Consider the following 26494-nt stretch of genomic DNA (forward strand, 5'->3'; position numbering starts at 1 on the left):
AAAGTATCAACTTGAATGTTTTAGCTGTTGAGGCGTGCACCAATGCAAACCCTCACTAAACTAAAGGCAAACCTTAAGTTACTTTCATACAACCACTGTTTATCAGCGTATCCGCACTTACATACGGATCTCCGACGTTCGATGTAAAACGTAGTTCCTTCGTTAGAATCAGACTGTTGATTCAACGTTGTTGGAGAGCTGGGTTTCAATTCCTTCGTTTTCTCCCTTAGGAGTGTGGTTTTAACCCACGTAAGAGGGAAAGAAAGGACAAGAGAGCGAAAGGACACGAAAAAGGCTATCTGAAACATGATCTCCATGTTGTGTCTCATGCTGTTTGTTCCACGTGTCTTCTCCTCATCGACACGTAAGTACAAAACTCTGAAGTGTGATATTGTGAGAAGCTGACTACCAAATTTACCATAAGCCCGTTCCGGGTAGACTGATTTGAAGGGGAGGGGCGCTACCCCATTTGTCAGCAAAAAAAGTTACATCTAATGTACATGGTACAAGTCTTAACAATGTACATTGTATGTACATTGTGCAAAGGCACGAAACACAAGACTCACTGACTCACAGGTGTCCAGACTGTCCACATGTGTACTTGCCAAGTTATCAAATGTTTGACCTGTAATAAAGTAAAGAACATATATTTATACAATAATGAATGAACAGATCATGAGTGATATTTGAAGATATCATACTTCTAGATGTTTTGCTGTCCAGAATATAGGGCATTGTGGATTTGCCGATAAATGGTAAATCATTGGTTATAACTACTTAGGCTCTGTCTAATGCAACAAGTCTGCAAAAACGTATTGTAAGGAGATTATGGCATTGTACATCTTTGTGCATGACTAAATGTAAACTATTTTCCATTGATATTTCACATATTGAAATCAATAGGCTATTCTGTGACAATCTTCCACAGACAACGTGAATGCTGAATAATTTTATATCTACAGTATTGCTTTTCATTATAATGCATTATTGGACTTATAGCACCGAAATAACAGAGAAATGTGCCACAAAGGTTTTCAAGTTCAACATTTCAAGTTCATTTGAAATTCCTAATTTGCAATGTTGCTGTGGAAATATCAGTGCACACACTGAATACAGCACAAAATGTCTCACACCAAGTCCTCTTTAGCCCAGTCAGACTCATAGTGAGCAGCATATTGGCACATATGTTAGATAGCTTGTCCACCGCCCACCAAGAGCACACTTAATAAACCTTACATTAACCCTTGAATCTCCCCCAAAGGAACCGAGTGGTAACATACATTTCAAACAGTATCGCTTCTCAGGGCATTTCTCAAGAAGCATTAATCATAAGACAAGAGTCAGAAGAGTAAAGGATTAGTGAGGATGGAAAAGCATTAAAGAATTTGACCAACAACCTTGTCTGACCTCTCCAAGTGATCTCCCAACAGTTTCAGCCCAGGACCCATAAATCCACTTCATTACTCTCAGGTCATAAATATCGCCAGCTCTTCTCCGAATTGGAGTGTTTGCGCTCCAAAAAATAGCAAGGTTGCTTATGATTCATTATCTATTCACTCTGAACAGACATGAGATCAAGAACAAACCTTTTCAAGCAAATCAAATCAAAGTTTATTGCCGTACGTGTTAAGCCCATCATCACATCTAGGAGTGCAGCCCATATAAAGTAAAGTGTGTCTGTGTGTCTCCCCCCCAGAGGTGGCTGTAATCTTCCCCCAAGACCCAGCATTGTGGATGGGCTCCAGCCTGACGGCCACGTGCACAGTGAGCCCCGAGCGGGGGCTGCATGCCAACACTATGTACTGGACCCTTAACGGGAAGAGACTCCCAAGTAGCACCTACGGCCTGCTGAGCACCAACGGCCTCAGTGTCACCCTCCACCGTCTCAACGGCTCCCAGCAGCAGTCTGGGGACAACCTGGTGTGTCACAGCAGAGACGGACATGTCCTGGCTGGCTCCTGTTTGTACGTGGGCAGTAAGTGTCAGATTGGCCCTGGAGGCCTCAACCTCTTCTTCTGGGGACAAGTTGTCAGTACATTTAATCAACAACAAAATTATATTCCCACTCCAGATTTAGTTCCTCCTTAAATTTGGGTGAAAATGACAATTCTGAACCAATTCTGTGATGTTCTGATAAACTGCATTATGACGCTTCATGGTGCATTAAAAGGGGTGTGCTCAAAAGGACAGCGCTGTGGGGTAACAAGGAGATATTGGCAAATGCATTTGTTTGTTTGCATCAACATTGTCTGAGTAAGCAGCTCAGGGCTCTGCATTTACAAAGAGATTATAGTTTTTTTTCCCTTTTTGGTGATAAACGGTGTGTTTGCTATGATTTTAAAGAACCACTGAACACTCCGATTGGCATGTGTTTTTCTGTTGCTCATTAGAAAAACAAGATTTCAGTCTCGGAGGTGTGTTTTCTGACTGATTCCACGTACGGTTAATGATGTTTGTCCCCATGAGACACTGTAGAAGCAGATTATTTCACTTCCTCAAAATCCCCAGAATTAATCTAAGATAACTAAAATAAGAAATCTGTAATTCATTTAGACGTTTTTGCCGAAGATGTTTTAGTTGCGCAATTTTACATCTAACTAAGGTGTTTGGTGCAGTATTTCTCAAGTAAAAAATGTGCGACATGTTGTTTTATGTAAACAAAGTTGGCATGCTGGGCAGGTCTGTCTCAATGTCTATGCTATTGGATAGAGAGCAATTACTGTATCTGTTCACCCCATGTTAGAGGGCAAATGTACATCGTCAAGTCAAAACCCAACCATAATTTACCCATTGTGACACACAGATGTTCCATACTCCGTTTTAGACAAGACGAAATAATCCTATTTACACTTTGCAGTCAATTTTGACACTAGAATAACTATTTCTGACATATCGATGTAGGCCATTTTCAACTGGATTCATTGCTTTTTAAAGGTAGTTGCTTTTTAAAGCCTGTTATATTACCCCACTCTAATCTGTGGTGTCTCCCAGCACAGTATGTAATGCTGTCTTTGAATCATACCCCAAAGCCTCAGTTTAGCTGCTCAGTAGGTTGTAATCAGCGCCACTACTTTGCTTCTCTCTCTCCACATCTGTGTTTGATAGTCTATCATTGAGAGGAAATGAGACAGGCAGCTGAATCCTCTAGCCTGTCGTCTGAGGTTAAATAATGTGCCAGTGCATGGGTGTCAAACTTACGCTCCACTGGCCGGGTCCGGGCCACAATAAACAATATATATATATATATATATACAATTCTTCTTTTTATTTATTATAAATATTTTTGGGGGTTGGGGGAAACTTTAAAATGACTAAACCCAGATCGAAACTGTTTAGAAATGTGAACGGACCTACATTCATACAGTTTCTTGACTGTGTCCAGCCCACTAATAAAAGCCGAAATGAAAGCTAGACAGTCAGGGAGCTTCGAAATTGTTCAAAACCATGGAGAGAGGAAAATATTTTGCTAATTTTGACTGCAAGGAAATATAACCAATTTTCAGTGCAGCCCTCCGAACCTCGTTGAACACCGAATGTGCCCCCCAGGACAAAATTAGTTTGACACACCTGTGCCAGTGTATGATTATGGAATTGAGTGACCGTTTATACCCGTTGTGATAGGAACTATTATAGTGATGTATTTGTTGTGGTTCAAAACCACTTTGTTTAATTCATGCTAGGGATTATGAGTGACAATGCATGCTCTGTATGATTCACAACCACTGTGATTAGTTACTGAGAGAACCATGTATTTTCACTGTTAATATGCAGTGCCCCCGGAGAAGCCGGTCAACCTAACCTGCTGGTCCCGAAACACAAAGGACCTGAGCTGCAAGTGGACCCCCGGTGGTCGGGGCGAAACCTTCATCAAAACCAAATACACCCTCAAGTACAAATTGAGGTGAGAGCCACAGATCTCCAGCATCTCCCAGGTGATCACCCAACCCACCATCATTTCTGCTTAGAAACAATGATAGATGCATCACCTGGAACACAATGACTTTATTTCACTCACTAGAAGCCTATGTCATTCTGATGAGGCATTTCTAAGACTGCAGTTGTGCCTTTTGTACTGCAGATAGATGTGTAATGGACTTTCATTTGACTCGTAATGCCACTAGCACTGTTAACATTTCATGGTTCAGCACAAACTGGAAATGTTACGCTTCACTAGTTGTTGGCAGTACATTACATTGACCATTTTAGTACAGATATGATTGTCTTCACGTTGCTGTGTGTTCTGTGCAGGTGGTACGGGCGAGAGAGAGAATGTGAGGACTACAGCACGGGGCAACGCTACACATGTTACATCCCCCGGGACTTGGCCCTCTTTACTCCCTACGAGATCTGGGTGGAGGCGTCCAATCAGCTGGGGACTGCCACCTCTGATGTCATCACCCTGGATATTCTGGATGTGGGTAAGTGGAGTGAGCCTTTGGCCCAGTCTCCCTCCTGCTCCCCAGCCCGCCACACCACGCCCTCACCAGAGTGCCAGAGTGGGCAGGGCATGAAAGTGTCCCGTCACAATAGTGACAAGAGGGCGTGATAAATGCTTCCGCTCCCCCTTGTTACATGAGTCCTTCATGAGTCCATCCTTTCCTTTTTCTCTCCTCTCCTCCTCGCCTCACTTCACTCTCTAACTCACCGCCAGATCGCCTGCATATGGCTAACACACTTTCATGTGAGAAAGGAATTTTATGTGTTCTCAGTCCATCTCTATAACAACATCATCGATTCTGGCTGTGATTATAAAAGATAAACTGACCTGTCATAAAAGTACACTAAACACCAGACGTTTGGAAAAAAAAGTGATACACAAATGATGATGGATAGATAAGGTTGAGGACGCAAAACGAAATATCACTTGTTAATTCCAACAACATTTAGCTTGGCCTTGTACATTTTGGTGTTGTATTACAATGTTGCAGTAAGCCAGCTTACCACACTAGTTTATGCTAAAAAGATGATCATTAGCCATATGTTGCAGTATTGTCTAGCTTTAGGATTAAGGCGTGTCCCTGTAAGTAGAAAGAAAACTGTAAGCAATTGACTTTTGTGTTGGTCTGCCACATCCTTACTGTACCTGACACATCTAGAGACCACAGGTAGGTTGGTCAGAAGACAGATATAACATGATGCATCACTAACCTCTTGTTTCTTCACCCTCTCCACAATGGAAACAATAAGCTGTGGGATTTTTCTGTGGAATCTTCCATGATTTTCTGCTCCCCCGGGGGTGAACTTGATCAAACCAATAAAGCGCATCAGTAAACAAACAAGGCAAACCTAAAACGAAGGGAGCTATAGATTTATAGAAAATCACAAATAGGCTGCTGACATTTTTACATGATTCTCTCTCTCTTTCTCCCTCTCTCTCTCCTCTCTCATCCCCCTCTTTCCCTCTATCAGCGGCATCAAAGTCATTTACTTCTTTGAGAGCCTTATTGCGGAGGGAAAACATGTTTTTTTAATGCTGGAGCGAGGGACAAAAGTACTGTGTGCATAAATCATCAGACTGGGGAGAGAAGGCAGAAACAGACACTGACCTCATTACCCTGCTTCCATAACTACACTCATTAAAAGGACTGGGAGAGGGGGAGAAAGAGAAGGCGAGAGAGAAGAAGAGAAAAAGAGCAGGAGAGAGGGAAGGAGAGCGAGGAGTAGAAGGAGCGAAAGAAAAAGAACGAGACAGTGAGATTGAAAGGGAGGGAGAGAGAAACAAACAAATGTAGTGGATAGACTGTGAAATAAAGTGAATTTAAGGAGCGAAGCAAAGTGTTCTGTCAGAGTACATGAGGGAGACAGCGATGGTGCTGGACAACAGTACAGCCCAGCCCTGCCATTAAACATTCATCACCATGTTTTATTCAAGCATGGTGGCTGTGGTGTCTAGAAATAGCTGTAGTGTCTTTACAGTGTGGTACAATATTTACCAGGAGGTTTCTCAGAGGGGAGAGTGCTTTCAGGTACACTCTGTTGGGGTCATCCAAAGGATGCTGATCAGTCCTCTACTTGTTCGGTCAGAAATACAGAACATAATGTACTGCAAAACCTTAAACAACGAAGATTGTATACAGTATTTTAGTGCTTATGAAGCAGTGCTGAGAGTGTGATATAGTCTATGTACTGAATTTTGTACTGAGTTTTGTGTTCCGTAGTCTTGGCACATAACTACACAGCTTTGTGACTAACCTGTGTCTGCGACCCCGTTGTTTCAGTGACCACAGACCCTCCAGACAACGTCCATGTGAGTCGTGTGGGAGAGCTTGAGGACCAGCTGACAGTGCGTTGGGGCAGCCCCCCAGCACTCAAAGACTTCCTCTTCCAGGCCAAATACCAGATACGCTACCGACTGGAAGACAGCACTGAATGGAAGGTAGAGTAGTACTTTATTTCAACATTCAGACACATTTCTCTCTCTGTCTCTATGATTCAGAGACCCGATGGCATCTTTTATCTGTGTAAATATTTGAGATGCATGAGTGTCAGGTACTCTCGAGGGACTACAGAGCTATATTTTGGCTGTCAAGCCAATCTTGTGCATGCTTGTTTGAGTTCCGTTTCCACTGAAAGATACAAGTGCCATGTGTGAAGATCTGATTTATACTACTTAACATGTGTGCGTGGTGGTTAATAGCCTCACTGTGAGCGTGTTTTTATATGTTTTCTTTAATATTGCGCTCAGTTGGTGGACGATGTAGGTAACCAGACATCGTGCCGGCTAGCAGGGCTAAGGGAAGGGACAGTGTACTTTGTCCAGGTGAGGTGTAACCCAGTGGGGATCTACGGCTCCAGGAAGGCTGGGATCTGGAGTGACTGGAGCCACCCTACAGCTGCCTCCACGCCTCACAGTGGTGAGTACAGATTTACATAGCTCTTGAAGGGGAAGGGGATATTAATAAAATGATCTTCAATTGTGCACATTGGAGATATTACTGTGGGAGATATGTCGTAATCTTTAATACTTCCCAAAGTGTATTTTTAGATCAAACAGTGTTATTATAGCTCATAAGCCATGGGACATAAAAACTACCCACTAATAATCAACCTTTCATTGCCAAATAAACCAAAGAAACAATAACCTCATCCCAGATTAAGCTTCAACATCCTGGGAAAATGAGATCCAAACCGTATGTGACCCCAGAAAGCCAAACATCAAATGACACGATAGAGATCTTTCATCCGAGGATTAAAAGAACTCGAGCTGAAATTGCAAAGAGCTGAGGGGGACATCTGATAGATAGACTTCTTTTTCACTTTCGTTAGCCCTGAAAAATTGATCAAGTTGAAATGCAGTCTGTCAGTTGCACACAGGGCATTAACACAGAGTGGAACCAGATTTGGGGAATACAACAGCAGATAATGGGTTACATAGGTTATGTGGTATTTACTTCCAATGGGGAGGAAGTTGTTATCAGGCTCTGTTGTTTGCCATGGAGTATTGGTTGTGGCAGGCTTTATAATAATGTTGCCCTCTACACTGGAAGTGCACCAGATCCATTTTGTGAATAGTCAATTTGATTACAATATATTTGATATGACTACAATAGTCATATTGTAGTCATATCAAATATATTGTAATCAAATTGACTATTCTCAATACGCAGCAGAATGACCTTTCACAATAGCCAGAGCCCAGAGGTCATGCTGAGGTCCTAGCCCTGTGTGAGCCACTGACAAATCTGGTCCCAGCTGGTTTAGTTGTAGGAAGAGACAGTGGGTTCAATTCCATTAAACCTGAATTAAGGTGTTTACGCAATAGCTCTTTTTCCCCATGGTCAAACAAAAACACATAATGGTCCAGCGACTGCAGGTAGTGCGTGGACAGCATGCAGGAGCTATGCTCTCTATCTAACCTTATCCTTGACCACACTGCTGCCTTCCTTCTCCCTGGGCAGAGCCGCTGCAGAGTGGGTCATGTGACCCCAAGTCGGGCGAGCAGAACTCCACCCTGCGACGGGAGCTCAAGCAGTTCTTTGGCTGGGTCCGCAAACACGCATGCGGCTGCAGCGGCATGTCAATCAAACTCTACGACCAGTGGCGGGTGTGGCTGCAGAAATCGCATAAAACGCGCAACCATGTAGGTAAGAATAATATCCCCTTTATTTCTGTTCCAGCTCAGCATACGCTTCACAGTTATGCACCATGATTATGTACTACTAGGCTACTGTAGCTCCTTATCACAACAACACCCTCTGTTGTCAATGTGTTGAACTCTGCATACACCCCCTATTCTCTGACCCCCTTTGTCCTGAATTGTACTTTTGTGTTTTGCGATGTGGTCAGCGTTTTGGAAGCACACAGAACCATTCCCCTAGAACTGGTTAGACTTTCTGAAGTCTCAGTCTGATGTTTTATGTTCAGGTATGTGTGCGGTTTCCACTTTATTGGCCCAGAGTACAGCATAAAGTTGATATCCGCTCAGTTCTCCAAGTCATGAAATCTCATTTTATTACATATTTTAATGGCATATACTTATGATCTTCAGTCGATTGCCACAACAAAGGGAAATGAGCATGTAAATATAATTAACAACCACTATAATGTGTTCCTTTTGTGTTTTGTCTCTCTGTGACGTGAGGAGCTTGTTTCACAACATAACTGAGCCCAAATGGCAGCCAGGAGGACTGGGCTCACCGCTAAGCCACATCCTCTGTTCGCCCCCTGAACCCAATCGCTGGTTGTTATGCTACTGAGGACAAGGGAACTGCCCGAGTCTTATCTTACCTGATTTGTGTGGTGTCCCTGAATAATGTCTGTGTTTAACTGCTCTGACAGGCTTATATTGATTAACCTCAGAGAAAAACGAGCAGTTTAACTGGCTGTTACCAATACGCAATTGGTGTCAGTATGATAATGAGATGAATTTCCGTCCTTTGTCTTTTTAATTATCCCAATATTAAGCATATGTTTTCCCTTTCAGATTCTACAAGGCGATAAATCCTAACACATGCTAAATATCATTGAAGTATTTAAACAACATTCACAACAGCAACTGAGAAACTGTCTTTGAAGGCCACTTTGAGGCCTGTGGGTGAAAGTCATCCAACACTCTGGATATTCCAGCATTTGGTCACACACACCAACTTTTTTTTGTAGGAATCCATATGGAACAGAAAAAGAACTGATGCGAGACGCCAGCGTTACACTACTGTCTGCAGCCCAGGATTCAAATAGAGTGGAATCGCTCTTTGCTCAGATACCAATACCTATCTCGAAGAACTGCTCGATCCACTCCTCTCCAGACACACTCTCTCTTACACACACATCTCCGGGGAGTGGCAAAGAGGAGAGCCTTTCTCTGATCACTGAGTGGAAGCATGGACAAGTTTCTTAATGTAGCATTAGTACATGTTTGACTCAGATGGCCATAAATCATCTTACTGACTACCATCAGATCAGACACGTAGTGGCCAGCTTCACAGGCTTTTACCAGAGAGACAAGGGCATTACGCAATCCTCCTGGAATGTCATATACAATACAAAGAACTTCACTAATTCAGCTCCTGTTCATGAAACTCAATCACAGAACATTTGTCAGAATTCTAGAAGATGAATGTACTTTCATAATGTATTTCCATTCTAACCACTTTAATAGCCACACAGTTGTCTAAGCTATGTGTCAATGCAATTTAATTGTATGGGCCCTTTACTGGCAAAAACATGGTTGGTATGCTAGCAAACGCTAACACACCATTTTGTAGATTGGCTTTGTTGCAGTAATAGCAATTGAACTTGATATATTTTTGGATTGAAGTCAGGTTTGTGGGTCACCATGACCAAAGCCCATTCTGCAGTTTGTTGGTAATATGGAAGTGTTCTCTTGTCCTGAGGGTTTGCACCACTCTGGATTCCTCTTATTGAAATTAAGTGACATAATGTTTAACTGTATATACTGTGTCTGTGTGACTGTGCGGATTAAGAAATTTTTATATTTTTTTATCTGCATATTTAAGAGATCCTAAGTAATATTTCTCTCATTAAGTTATGTCAATTATCAATAATAATTATGAATATGTCAAATAGTTTGGCAGTTTTTGTCTATAAAACAATAAAGGAATGACACTTGCCTTGGAATGTTTTTTATTAACAAAGCAATTGTCAGATTATTGAAGTAATATAAGGCAAGGCAATATTTGTATCCTTAAAAATATTTACAAGACGGGACAAGAGAAAAAAGGCTTTTTTGCTAAGGCCACACAGACATACACACGCAGAGACACACAGGGTACGGAATAACCCTGGGACGCAAGAAACTGCAGCAGTCAGGTGGCGCGAGGGAGGGATCAATAACTTAGGCAAATGAATACAAAGAGGAAAGTTGTAGCAGAGGAGTCCATCAATCCCTGTCTGGGCAGCAGCCTCCAGGGAGTCCCCATCACTCCGACTCCTCCGAGTCGTATTTAAAGTCCTGCAGGATCTCACTCAGGGCCTCTTTATTTTTTATGATGCTGCAGGAGGGGAGACAGAGGTATAAGAGGATTGAGTGCATTCCTGTTGCGTAGTCTGCATGCAAACAGCAGGTAGGCCTAATGAAAAAGGACATCAGTGATCAGACATGACAATGGAGCAGCTTAACGAGACACTGAGCCGCTTCAGCAGCTACAACACTCCGTTTTAGAGTCAGCACATTGAGGGAATGGGTGGGTCAATAGGGAGATAAAGCCCTGAAAGGAGGGGTAAAATCTGCTCTTACTCTTGCTTGATCTCCTGGATCTTCTCCTGACAGCCCTCATCTTCTGGGTGATCCTGAGCCTTCTGCTTTGCCAGCTGCAGCTTGGCCGTCTGTGGACAAGACACATCAGACATGTGCAAACCATTTATCAAACGTTGAGCTGGAGCAATCAAATGTTAATACCAGCCCGAGCCTTGCCCAGAAGGGAAGCCGATGCCAGACATTTGACATTGGCAAAATTGATAGAATGGAAATTAAAGCCATTATTTAAATCTTGTTAAATTCTCCTGTTTACTGCCTGCGATTCTGTCCTTCACATTACAATTGTGCATTACGATGTCAGATCCTTAAGAAGTTTCTCTACTATTTGAGACATTTGTTGCATGATACCTTCTTTCGATTGATAACAAGAATAATGTCTGACCCTATGCATCTCTAATTTACCTGGTCATGTTCAATCCCTGAACAATGAAGCAGAAAATACAGGATATTTGTTACATTCTCAGAGGACAAACCTGACCCCTTGTGGCTGACTGGAAGGAGTCTTATGATGAACCTTGGAGGTCATGCATTATGGAAGGGTGGGTTGTTCAGCAACAAAAGCGATGTGTGCGCAACCGTGGACAAAAACAGGTGTGGTTGGCTTAGAATCAAAGGATTGTTGACAACATGTAAACTACAGGTAACTGCCATAATAAAGGAAACCATTAGGAATTCAAAGTATATTGAAAGCAGGTGCTTCCACACAGGTGTGGTTACTGAGTTAATAAAGCAATTAACATCCCAACATGCTTAGGGTCATGTATTAAAATGCCAGTTGCCCAGTATTTTGGCTACCATGGCTAGAAGAAAATATCTGACTTTGAAAGAGGTCTCAAAGGCGAATAGGGGGTTTAAAGTATGTATGTGTGTGTGTGTGTGTGTCTGTCACCAGATCGCAACCCAATTGAACACTTGCAATGAGCAGAATTTCCTGTATGACCTGGGGTTGTATGTGTGGGAGGGTGTGTGCTCACTCTCTCTCTTTGAGAAATAGATGTCTTACTCTGGTTAGAAAAGCAAAGTCAACGTACTTCTTGAATTGTGTATGTGAGAGGGGTGGAAATCCAGCTAAATTCTGGAATGTGGTCAAGTCTTTGCCCCAGCAGGTCATGACATGCCTCTGCTCCCATAACAGGCACATAAATGACATTGTTGGTGCTTTTAATAACCATTTTGCCTCCGCTGGCCATCTATTTGACAGAATGGTTTCTGAAAATACCTCAAGTTCCACTAGAGGGAGTCTTATATTCACCTCTAAACATGGCCTGGAAGTGCATCATTCTCTGCTCTCTGCCTTTTTTTCCCATTTGAACCATTTAATGTCAATTATGTATTAAGTGTCTTGCAAAACATTTATGTCAACAACAACAAAAAATACACACGAGTTGATTCACTTGATCCCTTTCTACTGCAGCATTCTGCCCCCCTCATTTTAGAACCTTTGACCCACATTGTTATTTAACAATTTCTTCTGGTGCAATCCCTAATATCTGAAAGGCAGCACATGCCCTCCCCCTTGGTGGAGATCCTGACCTAGATAACTACTGCCCAATTTCTAAACTAATCTTGGCTTGCGAAAATATTAGAATCGCTGGCAAACTGTCAAATACCTTTTATAAATATGGCCTATTTATTGCCTTACCTCTCTTATCCTACCTCATTTGCACATGCTGTATATAGATTTTTCTACTGTATTATTGATTGTATGTTTGTTTATTCCATGTGTAACTCTGTGTTGTTGCATGTGTCAAACTGCTTTGCTTTATCTTGGCCAGGTCGCAGTTGCAAATGAGAACTTGTTCTCAACTAGCTTACCTGGTTAAATAAAGGTGAAATAAAAATAAAATAAATAAAAATAACTTAAATGATATTCTTAATGTGTACCAGTCTGGTTTTAGACCTGGACATAGCACAGTTTCTTAAATATTATGCTAAATTGCTCAGATCATAGGAATCACTGGGCTGCCATATTTATAGACCTGTCCAAGGTCTTTGATACTGTTGAGCATCCCCTACTCATTCAAAGGTTGTCTGAAATGGGCCTCGACCAGACGTCTTGCAAGTGGTTTGGAAACTATCTGTCAGACAGGACACAATGTGTGCTTTCTGATGGTGTCAAGTAACCTCGATATTACTAAAGGTATCCTGCGGGGGTAGATTTTGAGACCTCTTAACTATTTATACAAATAATATTGGTCAATCTGCAAAAACCTGTAACAATCATCTGTATGCAGATGAAAGTTACGTATGCTATTGCCCCTACGACTAACCAGGCTGTTGGAGCTGCAATTCCGCCTTGCAGAAAATCCTTGTTGATTTAAACTTAGTTCTTAATGCATGCTGTTTTCTAATTCTCTTAGAAATATTTCAGATGGCTTACACATTTATGCATTGGATGGTTCTTTCATCCTTTAAATATCTGTCCTTTTGGATTGACAATAATTTGATGTTTTAAAAAAATGACATACGGAAGAGCTAGTTAAGAAGCTGAGATTTAAAGGCTTATTTTATATAACTAGATCATACCTCTCCCTAAACAGCAGGAAGCAGATTGTACAGTCAACTTTCCTGCCAGTTCTTGACTACGGTGACACCATTTATTGGAATGCAGCAGCTACTACTCTTAAACCTTTGGATGCAGTCTACCATAGCGCCCTTCACTTTATCACAAGTGTTTTAATACGCATCACTGCATCCTGTATTTAAAGGTTGGCTGGTCCCCATTAAAGTCCCGTAGATCACATCATTATTCCCTCTTTGTTTACACAAGCTTCCGACCTACCTCACTTCACTGTTAAAATGTAAACATATGACACGCCAAACCCGTTCACAGGGATGGTTAACTCAAGGATCCACAACTACGTACTGATTTAGGTAAATCCGCCATCAGTTTTGGTGCCCCCATTTTTTTAACAGCCTACAAAACTCCCTACATCTTGACTCTCTGGTGCCTCTAGGGAGGTTTAGGACGTTCATGTTGAGAATTTCAACTGTTTGGATTGAATAACTGTATTTGTGGTGTTTGAAGCTGTAGTGTTGATTCTGTAATTTGTAGTTAATTAATTTTTTATTCATCATTTTGAATTTGTTGTACTGTTGTCCTCAGGGCACCATTGTAAATGAAACCCTGGTCTCAAAGGGTTCCAATTACAGTTTTTCTCCATTGGTTTGGCTCATTTCTTGAAACAGAAATTACATTCTCAAAACTCTAAGATCATTTGGCAAAAGAGTCTTACAGTTCAGCACAACACTATAGCTCACTTGCAAAAGCTCATATCTCTCCTAAAACTGTTCACTCATGCTTCAAAACTAAATTCCTTTCCCATATAAAGAGTCAGTGCCACGAAAATGGCAAAGATCCTTCTCAATTGCTTTGGCTCATTTCTTGAAAGAGACCGGACGTTCTCAACACTCTTGGTGCTTTAACCAAAACTACATTTCCTTCTCATTTAAACAGTCAGTGCCCCCAAAATGCTTCGTCCCTTTGGTATTGTGTAAGCACTGCAAGTCAAAATGTTTAGATGTTTTGTCACTATGGCAGAGGACCATTGAAATATCCCTCATGTCCACCTTTCAGTCTTAGCCCAGTCCTTCATTGACAATGGTTACTGTACTGTTTTTTGTCCAGCTAACAGAATAGAATTGTGTATAAAACTGAAAAAAAGAAATAGGATTTTAGGGTAAGAGTAGCCTCCAAGGTTTGACATCACACATTGCACTCATACTGCCAAGGAAATTGTAACCATTATCATTCACACACATAAAGTAACTTCCATACATCAGAGTAAAAAGAAAATGTATACAGCATAATATACTGTAATATAAACACACAAACAAAAAAACAATGAAAATGATATGCAGCCTACAGTGCTGTAAATAAAGCTGGAGTTTCACAACTAACAGTTCTTCACTGGTCGCTGTCTTCACCCTCCCTCTCCTGGCCACCATCCTCACCCTCCTGGCCATCCACACGCTGCTGTCTGTCTGGCCACAGATTCTCGTCCACATCACAGCGTATATTCTCCCTTGTGATGCAACGAGGGAAGAAACGGCGTGCATGTCGCAACCATCCCCTACACTGATCTCCTGTAATAACCTCACACGCAGCGTCCATTGCATGGAGCAGGGACCTCTGATCTTGAGCCCGATGCTCATACACTCTCCACCTCCAAGTGGAGAAATACTCCTCAATAGGATTGAGGAAAGGAGAGTAAGGTGGTAGGAACACCATGACCATCCTTGGATGAGTAGTGACCCAGGCCCTGATGAGCGGGCCACGGTGGAAATTCACATTGTCCCTTACAATGACATATTATGGTAGGTGAGGCCCTACGAGACCTCTCTCATTTTCAGGGATCAAATCAAAATGAAGGCGGTCCAAGAAGATGAGGAGCTTCTGTGTATTGTATGGGCCAAGACTGGGGATGTGAGTGGCCACACCATTCTCAGATATGGCAGCACACATAGTTATATTGTCCCCTCGCTGGCCTGGGACATCCGCCGTGGCCCGGTGGCCAATAATATTACGGCCACGTCTTCGGCCCTTGGCCAGGTTGAAGCCAGCTTCATCCACAAACACGAGGATGTGATGGGTCTCGTTTCCTTCCAATGCCATTATTCTCTACAATAGCGTAAAAAAGAAAACATCAAATCAGTCATACAGAAGAGTCATACACTACAGTTACAGACAATTACATAGGAATGTTCTATGTTCTCCACAAGTTCAATATACTACTGGCCACTACTCCAGTGGTTCCAAACCTGGGGTACATGTACCCCTATGCAGAGGTACTACAGGGGGTATTTGACAGAAAGGGGAGGGGGGAAATCATCAATGACTAGACTTACTGAAATGTTACAGTAAAACCCACAGTATTAGATAGATTTACATGGGAGGCACTAATTGCAGCTCTTTGACCCCTTTTCTTATTGTATGTTATATTCTTCAAAATAAGGATTATAATGATAATTGCATCATACAGTAAGCTGCAGTTTTTAGGCGAAATGTTGAAGTCAGATAAATCAAATACTTCCATACCTGGATTACCTGGATACACAAATCAGGTAAAGTGGGTACTGAAGCCAAAAAAGTTTGGGAACCACTGCTTAATTGTAAAAAGGTTATAATGATGGACAACCAGTAACTGACTTACATGTACATACTGGTACCGCAGCTCTTTCACTCTATCAGAGTTCCTCTCAAATGGTACCCTGTAAATTTGCTTCATTGTCATCTGATGCTTCTTCAATATCCGGTCTATTGTGGAGTTGCTTATAGAGTTGACATTTTGGAATATGGCATTGTCTTGTAGGATTGCAGCGTGGATCTGTCTCAATGTGATGGCATTATTTGCCATCACCATGTTACAGATCTCTTGTTCTTGTTGTTCATTGAGAAGTTTTCCTCTGCCACCCGTGCAAGGTTGTCGTCCAATCCTAGATATAGAAGTCAAAGGACAACACTCCATTCGTAATGTATACCTTATGTATTCCTTACAGAATGAGTTACCTATGTAATTGTATTGTTGTCTTACTTACAGTAACTTTACCACAATTCTAATGCATCACTGCACAGTGACTGGAATACTACTGTAAACTGTATCATCAATACTGTAGAAAATAAACTATTCCATAGTTTATTTTCTCCAATGTTTTTCTTGTCATTTTTAGTATCATAACATCCCATTGAGGTAAGATATTACTGTAGGCCTATCTCACACACACACACACTCACACACACACACACACACACACACACACACACACACACACACACACACACACACACACACACACACACACACACACACACACACACACACACACACACACTAAATGAATAGGTAAATGTGTAAATAAATATATTTCTTGCTCTATGCACAGTGTCCTGTCCTATACAACATATAATTCCATCATTGACTGACTACATACCTGTTTTCCCTGCGAAAGGTTTGGATGATGGAGGAGACTGTTGAGCGAGGCACATTAGGCTGCACTCGGCGACCTGCCTCCGCCATTGTGAGGCCATGGTTGATGACATGGTCTATAATTGTGGCCCGAATTTCATCCGGGACAGCATGGTGTCTTCGTGCTCCTCGGCCTCTTCCCCCTATTCCACCACCCCGCACCCTTACTCCTCCTCCTCTTCTTCTTCCTCTTCCTCGAGCAGGCAGTTGCCCTTGTTCATTTACTTGGCCAGGTGCCTCCATGTTCAGAAATTGTACTGGTCCTGCATGGTCAAGCTCTTTACATACATGTTTGGCAGCATTCACAGTCATGGACAGCACCTGTCAGGTAACTAAACATACTGTTTGATTGGTCATCTGAGATGTGTGAAACTCCTCCTTCATTAGTCAAGTTCTAGTTTCACCTGACTGTCAATTGCTGTAATAAATGTATCAAATGTTCCAAGGGATTCATATATGGTATTCATGGTATTATGTTCTTGACTAATTTTGACAATTGAACAGACTATTGTGCATGTGATGACTTATACAATGAAATGACGCTGACACGTTTTGGAGCGAACAACCATTAGACTGAGAATCAACAATCAGTTTAGATCGATAAGATCTATTCACTTGGAAATTGTGCTAACTGTAGGCTACAAGTACTTAATCATTTGCAAAGATGTACTGAGACATTGAGACATGTACTTAGACATTTGCAATTTGATGAAATGAATGAGAAATTCAATTCTGTTGTGAACAATTGCCAAGTGGTTTGGAGGTTTGTCCATGTAGTTTTGAGAATGTAATTTCTGTTTCAAGAAATGAGCCAAACCAATGGAGAAAAACTGTAATACAAGTTAAATAAAAAAAAAAACATTTATGGGAGATTCTGGAGTGGCACACGAGACAGCATTTTCCACCACCATCAACAAAACACCAAATTATGGAATTTCTCATGGAAGAATGGTGTCGCATCCCTCCAATAGAGTTCCAGACACTTGTAGAATCTATGCCAAGGTGCATTGAAACTGTTCTGGTGGTTCAGCGCCCTATTAAGGCCCTTATGTTGGTGTTTCCTTTATTTTGGCAGTTACCTGTATATTTCCTCTTCAAATATTTATTGAAAACATAAATACATCTGCACAATGAGCACTTGTTGTCTCTTAAACACATCGTTACAAATGTTGGTTAGCTGGCCCAGAGGCTGAAGACCATGATTTGAATTAGGTGTGATATTAATAGGCTTGAATAAAAGCATGCACATGCAGTAAATTGCCAGGACTGGAGTTGCAGAACACTGCATTATTGTACATGTACTGTCAATATATGCTTGTTCAACTGAAGAAGATTCATCAAAGCTGTATAAAACTCAATGCTTGACATCCATATGTAATCCCTAAGATCCAACATCTATCAACTAGGCACTGTTACAGCAATACAGAGCCTGCACTTCGGTTCAGTCCCACTAAACATGGAGTAAAAAAATATGTTACACAATTAGTTAAGCCCATGTTTATTCCAATACAATGTTTCAATTCATGAGGAGTGAGCAAGTGCACACTCGGGGGAGAAGGGTAGGGGTGTGTTGCCTGGGCCCAGATCTGTTTGTGTTCTTGCCATCTCCATTGAGCATAGTCAAGCCATGTTTTACATGATAGCACAAACAGACTGGCACTCAGGCTAAAGTGTACTGGGTAAGAGAAACTGACTGTGTTTCAAACTCAAAGTAGACAGCCCTCAGCCCTTGAATGATGTTTCACATCGTTACATCTGCGTGTACCTTAAAATGTCCCTTGCCAGGTCAGTTAGGATCACCACTTTATTTTAAGAATGTGAAATGTCAGAATCATAGTAGAGAGAATGATTCATTTCAGCTTTTATTTCTTTCATCACATTTACATACTAAATACTAAGTGTAGCATTGCCTTTAAATTGTTTAACTTGGGTCAAACGTTTCGGGTAGCCTTCCACAAGCTTCCCACAATAAGTTGGGTGAATTTTGGCCCATGTGCCGAATACAACAGGTGTAGACCTTACAGTGAAATGCTTACTTACAAGCCCTTAACCAACAATGCTTTAAGAATTTTTAAGAAAATAAAGTTAAGTATAAAATAGATAAGTAAAAAATTTAAAATAAAAGTTACAAATAATTAAACAGCAGCAGTAAAATAACAATAGCGAGGCTATATACAGGGGGGTCCCGGTACAGAGTCAATGTGCGGGGGCACCGGTTAGTTGAAGTAATTGAGGTAATATGTACATGTAGGTAGAGTTAAGTGACAATGTATAGATAATAAACAGAGAGTAGCAGCAGCGTAAAAGAGGGGTCTGGGTAGCCTTTTGATTAGCTGTTTTTATGGCTTTGGGGTAGAAGCTGTTAATAAGCCTTTTGGACCTAGACTTGGCACTCCGGTACCGAGAACAGTCTATGACTTGGGTGGCTGGAGTTTTTAAAAATTTTTAGGGCCTCCCTCTGACACCTCCTGGTATAGAGGTTCTGGATGGCTGGAAGCTTGGCCCAGTGATGTACTGGACCGTACGCACTACCCTCTGTAGTGCCTTGCGGTCGGAGGCCGAGCAGTTGCCATACCAGGCAGTGATGCAAGCAGTCAGGATCATCTCGATGGTGCAGCTGTAGAACCTTTTGAAGATCTGAGGTCCCATGCCAAATCTTTTCAGTCTCCTGAGGGGAAATAGGCTTTGTCGTGCCCTCTTCACGACTGTCTTGGTGCGTTTGGACCATGATAGTTTGTTGGTGATGTGGACACCAAGGAACTTGAAGCTCTCAACCTGCTCCACTACAGCCCCGTCGATGAGAATGGGGACGTGCTCTGTCCTCCTTTTTCTGTAGTCCACAATCATCTCCTTTGTCTTGATCACGTTGAGGGAGAGGTTGTTGTCCTGGCACCACACGGCCAGCTCTCTGACCTCCTCCCTATAGGCTGTCTCATCATTGTTGGTGATCAGGCCTATCACTGTTGTGTCATCAGCAAACTTGATGATGGTGTTGGAGTCGTGCCTGGCCATGCAGTCATGAGTGAACAGGGAGTACAGGAGGGGACTGAGCACGCACCCCCGAGGGGCCCCTGTGTTGAGGGTCAGTGTGGCAGATGTGTTATTAGCTACCCTTACCACCTGGGGGCGGCCCGTCAGGAAGTCCAGGATCCAGTTGCAGAGGGAGGTGTTTAGGCCCAGGATCCTTAGTTTAGTGATGAGCTTTGAGGGCACTATGGTGTTGAACGCTAAGCTGTAGTCAATGAATAGCATTTTGACATAGGTGTTCCTTTTGTCCAGGTGGGAAAGGGCAGTGTGGAGTGCAATAGAGATTGCATCATCGGTGGATCTGTTGGGGCGGTATGCAAATTGGAGTGGGTCTAGGGTTTCTGGGATAATGGTGTTGATGTGAGCCATGACCAGCCTTTCAAAGCACTTCATGGCTGCAGACGTGAGTGCTACGGGTCTGTAGTCATTTAGTCATCGTTTTGCCTTCAAAATAAAAGTCCCTCTTTGAAAGTGATGCAGAAGGTTACAATTGGTGGAATCCTGCCATGTTTAGACTAGATAATGTTGGAGTGTTGGAATGTGGAGCAACTCGGTGACACCCACAGAACACAACTGTGAAGAGTTTACGCAAATATTATCATCGTAGTAGCTCTTATTGCGGGACTTGACTGTGGGAAATCACCTACCCAGTCAGCCTATTGTGCGTATTGACATTCATATTGCACTGTACAGCCTTACCCAAGGATTGGGGTTCAATGAAATGGGGTATCAGTCTACTCAGTACCCAGGTGTTTTTTTTCCTAAAGTCCTCCTCAGAGTTATCAGGCTCCAAAACATCCACATCGTATTGTTTTTCCTCTGGAATAGTGTTCAATACACATTGTAGGTTGACTTGTACAATAAATGTTGCTCAATTCACAGTGGTTTCAGAGGCCAGAATAAGAGCTACGACCCTAATGTTCTCTGGGTGTCACTGAGTAGACTGGTACCATATGTCATTGATCCACACTCCATAGGTAAGGCTGTACAGTGAAATAAGTATGGCCCCCAATGCAATTCTAAAGTCTAATACATCCAGTGTGATTAACATATTTTTGTCAAATTAACAAATTATTGTATTTTGTTACATTTATATAACATTCCAAACTTGTTTAGCATGATCTATTCCATTATGGCACCATTTGTTTTAATTTGCATCACTTTCAACGATAGACCTTTATTTTGAAGGCGAAGCGCAAATCCCATTATTGCGGCTAATCCTTATTGTGGCTAGCTTCATATAGGTGGGTCCGACCACCATTAATCAAAGAGCTTTCTATAAATTAGGGGTATTTTAGATGATGACACCTAGCTAGATAGTTAGCTTACTAACTATAGCTACTGAAACAGATTATGTCGTTTTCTATGTTTTTGGGGAAGAACATTATTTTTTATTTGTAATATTTATTTTTTGGGGGGGAAGAACATTGTTTGCGTCCATCCATCATACATACATGACTTGCCTAGTTTAAATAAAGGTTAAATAAAAAATAAAAATCAGCTACCAAGCTTTTTTATGACCAGCACTGTGCAGAGCAAGGGGACGTGTGTCTGCGCTCGTGCGGCAGCGGCAGGTGCGCGAGACAACTTTAACAGCATCATAAGTATCGGTGAATCGTTGTGACATGAAATACGAGTGATAGTGTAATCAATGTTTAATAACTACGTAAAAAATGTATGAATGTGTTCAATTATTATGTGACGTGCAGTCATATTCAGGTCATGATTGGTCAGCAAGCTTATTTGACGCGTCAAATAGTGTTGTTTGACATATTCAAGGTTGACATAGTGATGGGCATTCCGGCTCTTTTCAGTGATCCGGCTCGTTCGGCTCAGCTCACCAAAAAGAGCCGGCTCGTTTGGCTCCCAAACGGCTCTTTAAAAAAAATATGTTTTGTATTTTTTAAAGTCAAACAGTTTGCGATAGTTTGACGATGATTGGCGTTAAAACAATTCAAATTAAATTATTAAATGAAATCATACTCTACCTTAACCACAATGTATTTAAAAATGCATTGGTTTGTTATGAAAAAGAATGCTATTAAACATTTGCATTTAAAGTATAACTTTTTAATGTATATAAACCAAGTGCATATAAATCTAACCATTCAAAACGAATACAATTTGAACAACATAATTGAATATTGCACCATGTCAAAGAAAAATAAATAACAATTTGCAAAACTGCAGCATCCCACAAATGTAAATAAATGTAAAGAAGAAGGATGCTATTACACATGTGCATTTAAAGTATAACTTTTTTAATCTATATAAACAAAGTGCTTATAAATGTAACAATTCAAAACGAATGCAATCTGAACAACATAATGATATAATATTGCACCATATCAAAGAAAAATAAATAACAATGTGCAAAACTGCAGCATCCCACTTAAAACATTAAACTGGTCCCTATTTTCTCTCTCTTCTTTATTGCCATGTTATAATCTGCAGATCCACCAGCTCAGAGGATCTGTCTCCTCCAAATAGGATCGGACCTCCATTATGGCATCTGCTGAGGGATTCCTTCGTACTGCATCCCCAGTTGCTCTCTCGTCAAACAGCATCCAAACAGCAGACATTTGTGGTACTACTGCTGGTGCTTCTGCTCCATCTGATCCCTCTTTTTCTTGTTGCCCTGGTGCCTGAGCCAGCTGACTGCTGGGGCTGTCCCTCCCTGCTGCTGAGGTTATTCTTTGAAGAGCCTCATCAATCGCTCTGGCATCACTGAAGGCTAACTTCTTAAACCTGGGGTCAAGTGCAACGGTTTCTGATAGCACGTGATTATATTCCATTCTGTGGAACTTTCTGTCCATTGATGAACATAGGGTGTCCATCAACTCACATGTCACATGTCCTGTGGTTACATTTGCTTCTCTCTGGCGGCTGGCTGTGATTCACTGCAGACCCTTACACAGGAGTATCATTTTTGAGGCTGTCACATAGCTGAACAGAGAGAACAGTAACTTATTAGTTCAGGTTCATGTTTTGTCTACTCATACTACATTCTAATCTACTGCTCATATACATATATAATACTGGATTAAATAATGATGTAGTAATAATTGCTTACTGTACCTCTCTACTGATCTCCACAGTGACCTGCTCAAAGGGTTCCAGGACTCTACACACCTCCTCCACCACCTCCCAATCCTCTTGGGTCAGAGCATCAACAGGTGCATTGACAATAGTGATGAGAGTAGAGATGATGGCATCCTTTGACTCAAGAAACCACTTCAACATATAAAATGTTGAATTCCACCTTGTAGTGCAGTCTTGTTTAGGCCTCAGCTCAGGCATCCCCATCTGGTGTTGTGTAGACTTGAGTTTTTCAGCACCTACTGTGCTCCTGTGGAAGTATTCCACACCTGCTTTCACTTTGTCCACAGTGGACTTCATCACCTTCAGAGCATCTCTTACAATCAGGTTGATTGCAGGGGCGAAAATCTGATATCAACTTTGGAGGGGACAATTACATGAAATTTTCTCAAGAGCAATTCCTGAGGGGGACACCAAAAGTAGTGCTGTAACACATAGCCTACATTGTAATATGGTAAATGTATATTGAGGAACCAAAGAAATAAGGTGTTTGCCGTACTCCTAACTACCGGTACCCAAAACTACACAACTAATCACAACAGCAATACCATTGCCTTTAACAAATCTTAGTTCAGTAACCAGTTTAAGTTGAGAGTGGGGGTATGCATGGCATTTTCCAATTATGTTCCTATTTTACAAGTCAAAAAAATTGAGAACCTTTCATAATGTTGCCAAACAAAGACTCAACAAACTTACCTGAGACTCCCTGTCTCTGCCAGTCTGTCCCTGCATATCTGTCCCCAACTCTGCTGTCTGTGTGCCATCTGTTGCCTGCTCTGCCTAATGACATCATTGTGAAACATTTCCATTAGAATTTCATTTCTTTCTTATGAACATTTTATCAACTAGTCTTTGAGATATTAGGCTACTAGGGTTCTTACTATGCGTTTTGGTGTATTGAAAAATACTCTGATGTCCGTCTTTTATTTTTCTGCCATTTTTCTACCTGGCTGGCTGGCTGGCTACACACACAGTGTGTAGGTTATTTACAGTAGGAGATGGGCTTCTATCATCTTCAATCATTCTATTTGGGCTTCGATCTAAAAGGTAGCTAGCAAATGTGAAACGGATTAAAATGACAAGAGTTGACAGCTGTATGAGTTCACCATTTACACAACATATGCTGCAACCTTTTGTAATTTGAATAGTTTGTTTCATATTGGCTGGCTTCCAACAATAGCTGAATTTGCAAAGCTAGCGAGCACCAATTCCATTTCAGTGGTGTTTGCTATAATCTTTGCTACCCGGGTTAAATAAAGGTGAAATAAAATAAATAAATAAAAGTTCCCTTGCGACAATTTAGCTTTTGCAACGAGACCATTAAATATATTTAAGACAATGGTAGTAGAGAGTGTAGTTCTGTTCAATTTGGATTTCAGTTTATCGCTAACCTTATCACAGGGACTTTGAAGCACTAACTTATAGTAGATACGACCTCTCTGTTACCTAGCAAGCTAAGGAACTGGCAGTGGATCAAACCATTGTGAGGCAAAGGGTGGGGGGGTCGCAATCTTTTGAAACTTAAAAACGCGCTATTAAGTGTCTATAATCAGCACAATTGCTTTCATTGCGTATTATTAATATTATTTCAATTACATAGTTATGTTTCAGTGATATATTGGGGGGGACAAATCATATTTTTCCCAGGATGGGGGGGTCGTGTCCCCCCCGTCCCCCCGGGATTTCCGCCCCTGGTTGATTGTGTGGGCAAGACATGGATGATGGGTCCATTTAAACATTTTCATGGCTTTGGTTATGTTAGCTGCATTGTCACTAACACAACAGACCACTTTTCCATCTACTTGCCATTCTCTGGCCACTCTCAACAGTTCCTCTGCCAAGTTCTCTGAGGTGTGTCTGTCGCTGAACTCAAAACAGTCCAGAAGACAGCTAGACATCGAAATATCTTCAAGTTCGAAAACTGTGAGTGAAAACAACAAGAACAACAACAGTGGAACTGTTGAATGGCACCTCTCGCCAAGGTAGTGTTATGAGTTAATGTCAAATGCTGATCTCTTCTTTTTTAACATTTTTATTAGTAGTTAGAGTTCTCATAATTTTAACTCATTGCACCCATGCACTTTTCCACAGAACAATTCCCTCACCAATGAGTTCACCTTCATGCCACCAAGGCCTACCCCACCTAAACCAGGTGGTGTTAAACCACAGGTGGGCTCTCCCGCAAGGCGTTCTATGGCTCCTCAGTCATTTCACAATCCTACTCGTGAGTGCTTCCAGTCATCAGTGAGATGTTTGGTTGTGATCTACCATGGGCAACCTGTTTATTTTCCCAATGTCTTTGGCCATGTGGAGTTGGTTAAGTGTCGAGAGCCCAAGTCTGAGATGATATGCTTACTTGCAACACAACACTTTTTATCCTCCAGCAATGATGTCCAGTGTCCTTGAGCCTTCACAATTTGGAACAAGTATTCTGCAATCCACAATCTTAGATGCTCACTGTCTTCGCCCAGACATTGATGTATCTGCCATTTAAAGGTAAACTGTCCTTTTATTCAGATCATGATGATAACAAACCAGCAATAAGTTAACATGCCATGTCTCATATATACTACAGACAAGACAGTCTTACCAAACACAGCAGTAGAACCTGAAAGGAACAATGAACATGAAAAGAGACTCCAAGAGATGCAGACATTCTTGTTGGCCTACCTCACAGCAAAGGTAACTACTAACTATTGTATTTAGTGTTTTTCTAAATTGGACAACATGTTCTATTGGTATTTTGCCCATTAGGATGAACCTTTTTCGTAATCTACTCTGTTCTGTTTAATTTCAGATGGAGAATAATAGCCAGAAATTTGAGGCGGGGGTGTATTTTATCAGTGATGGAGGAAGAGGAGCAGCTACGGAAGGAAGTCCATGAGAAGAAGCATTAGTACCTCCTCCTGGAGAAGAACAAGCAGCTTGATGACCAGCTCGATTTACAGGTCAGAGGTAATTTCTCTCAATACATCCTAAACAATCTTTGATTTATGTAAACAAGTTGTGAAGCTGGAAAAAATGTTATCCTGTTTGTTTTGCGTGTGTTATCATTGTGGGATCGTTGTTGATTTGAATTATAAAAGATAAATTGCTTGTAACATGTAAAACAATCAAAAAATGTTATATTTTCTGATCACAGCGCTAACTCCTGTGGCTGATGCTATCAAGCAGTTCACACAGGAATACAAGCCTTTTGCCACCGCAGTCGACACCCACGTCATGAGCTGCCAGTGAAGAACTTCTTCATTGAGGGGGACAGAATTATGTTTCTGGGTTGGTATTATTCAATTCTTTCTTTACTGGTGTGAAGCGAAAAACCTACATCAGAGTTAAAAATGTATTTATTGCTTACGCATAGGATATGATTTCCAATGAATGTGTTTGAATGTGTCCTACCCATGCAGATAAAGTCACTGCTAGCCTGAAATTGAGTGAGGAAGTGTTACTGCAGTGCACACAGGGAGCTCATCATGACAATGAGAATTCTGCTGAGTGCCTGAGAGGGATGAAAGCTGCTGCACAGAACATCAGCTCTCAGGGTAAGACTATAGATTAGAGACCTAAGACGTTATTTTTTGTTTAAGTGTTTTGAAGCAATTATGCATTTTCTACTTGTTATTAGTGAGTCTTGCCCTTTGACTGATTTACTGTATGTGTATGCACTCATAAGCTAAGTGTTTAC

The 26494-nt window shown here is 41.5% G+C and overlaps 1 protein-coding gene and 1 long non-coding RNA gene across 4 annotated transcripts; both read left to right on the plus strand.

Moving 5' to 3' along the window:
• Nucleotides 1–10070, plus strand: LOC106613786 (cytokine receptor-like factor 1). 3 transcript variants are annotated; one of them, XM_014216401.2, is made up of 8 exons: nucleotides 1–364; nucleotides 1697–1975; nucleotides 3772–3901; nucleotides 4249–4418; nucleotides 6219–6376; nucleotides 6686–6854; nucleotides 7899–8084; nucleotides 9100–10070. In XM_014216401.2, the coding sequence occupies exons 1-8, from the start codon at nucleotides 307–309 to the stop codon at nucleotides 9126–9128; spliced, it is 1179 nt and encodes a 392-aa protein (XP_014071876.1). In that variant the 5' UTR covers nucleotides 1–306; the 3' UTR covers nucleotides 9129–10070. The 3 variants fall into 3 exon arrangements, with proteins under 3 accessions (XP_014071876.1, XP_014071873.1, XP_014071875.1); XM_014216398.2 differs by having other exon boundaries at nucleotides 7899–8080; XM_014216400.2 differs by having other exon boundaries at nucleotides 7899–10070.
• Nucleotides 10071–25205: 15135 nt separating this feature from the next.
• On the plus strand, nucleotides 25206–25758 carry LOC123724605 (uncharacterized). The gene is made up of 3 exons (XR_006757144.1): nucleotides 25206–25305; nucleotides 25385–25491; nucleotides 25607–25758. It is a non-coding gene; the product is annotated as an uncharacterized lncRNA (long non-coding RNA).
• The last annotated feature ends 736 nt before the right edge of the window (nucleotides 25759–26494 follow it).

Source organism: Salmo salar, chromosome ssa10 (genome assembly GCF_905237065.1).
Source record: "Salmo salar chromosome ssa10, Ssal_v3.1, whole genome shotgun sequence".
NCBI classification, from domain to species: domain Eukaryota; kingdom Metazoa; phylum Chordata; class Actinopteri; order Salmoniformes; family Salmonidae; genus Salmo; species Salmo salar.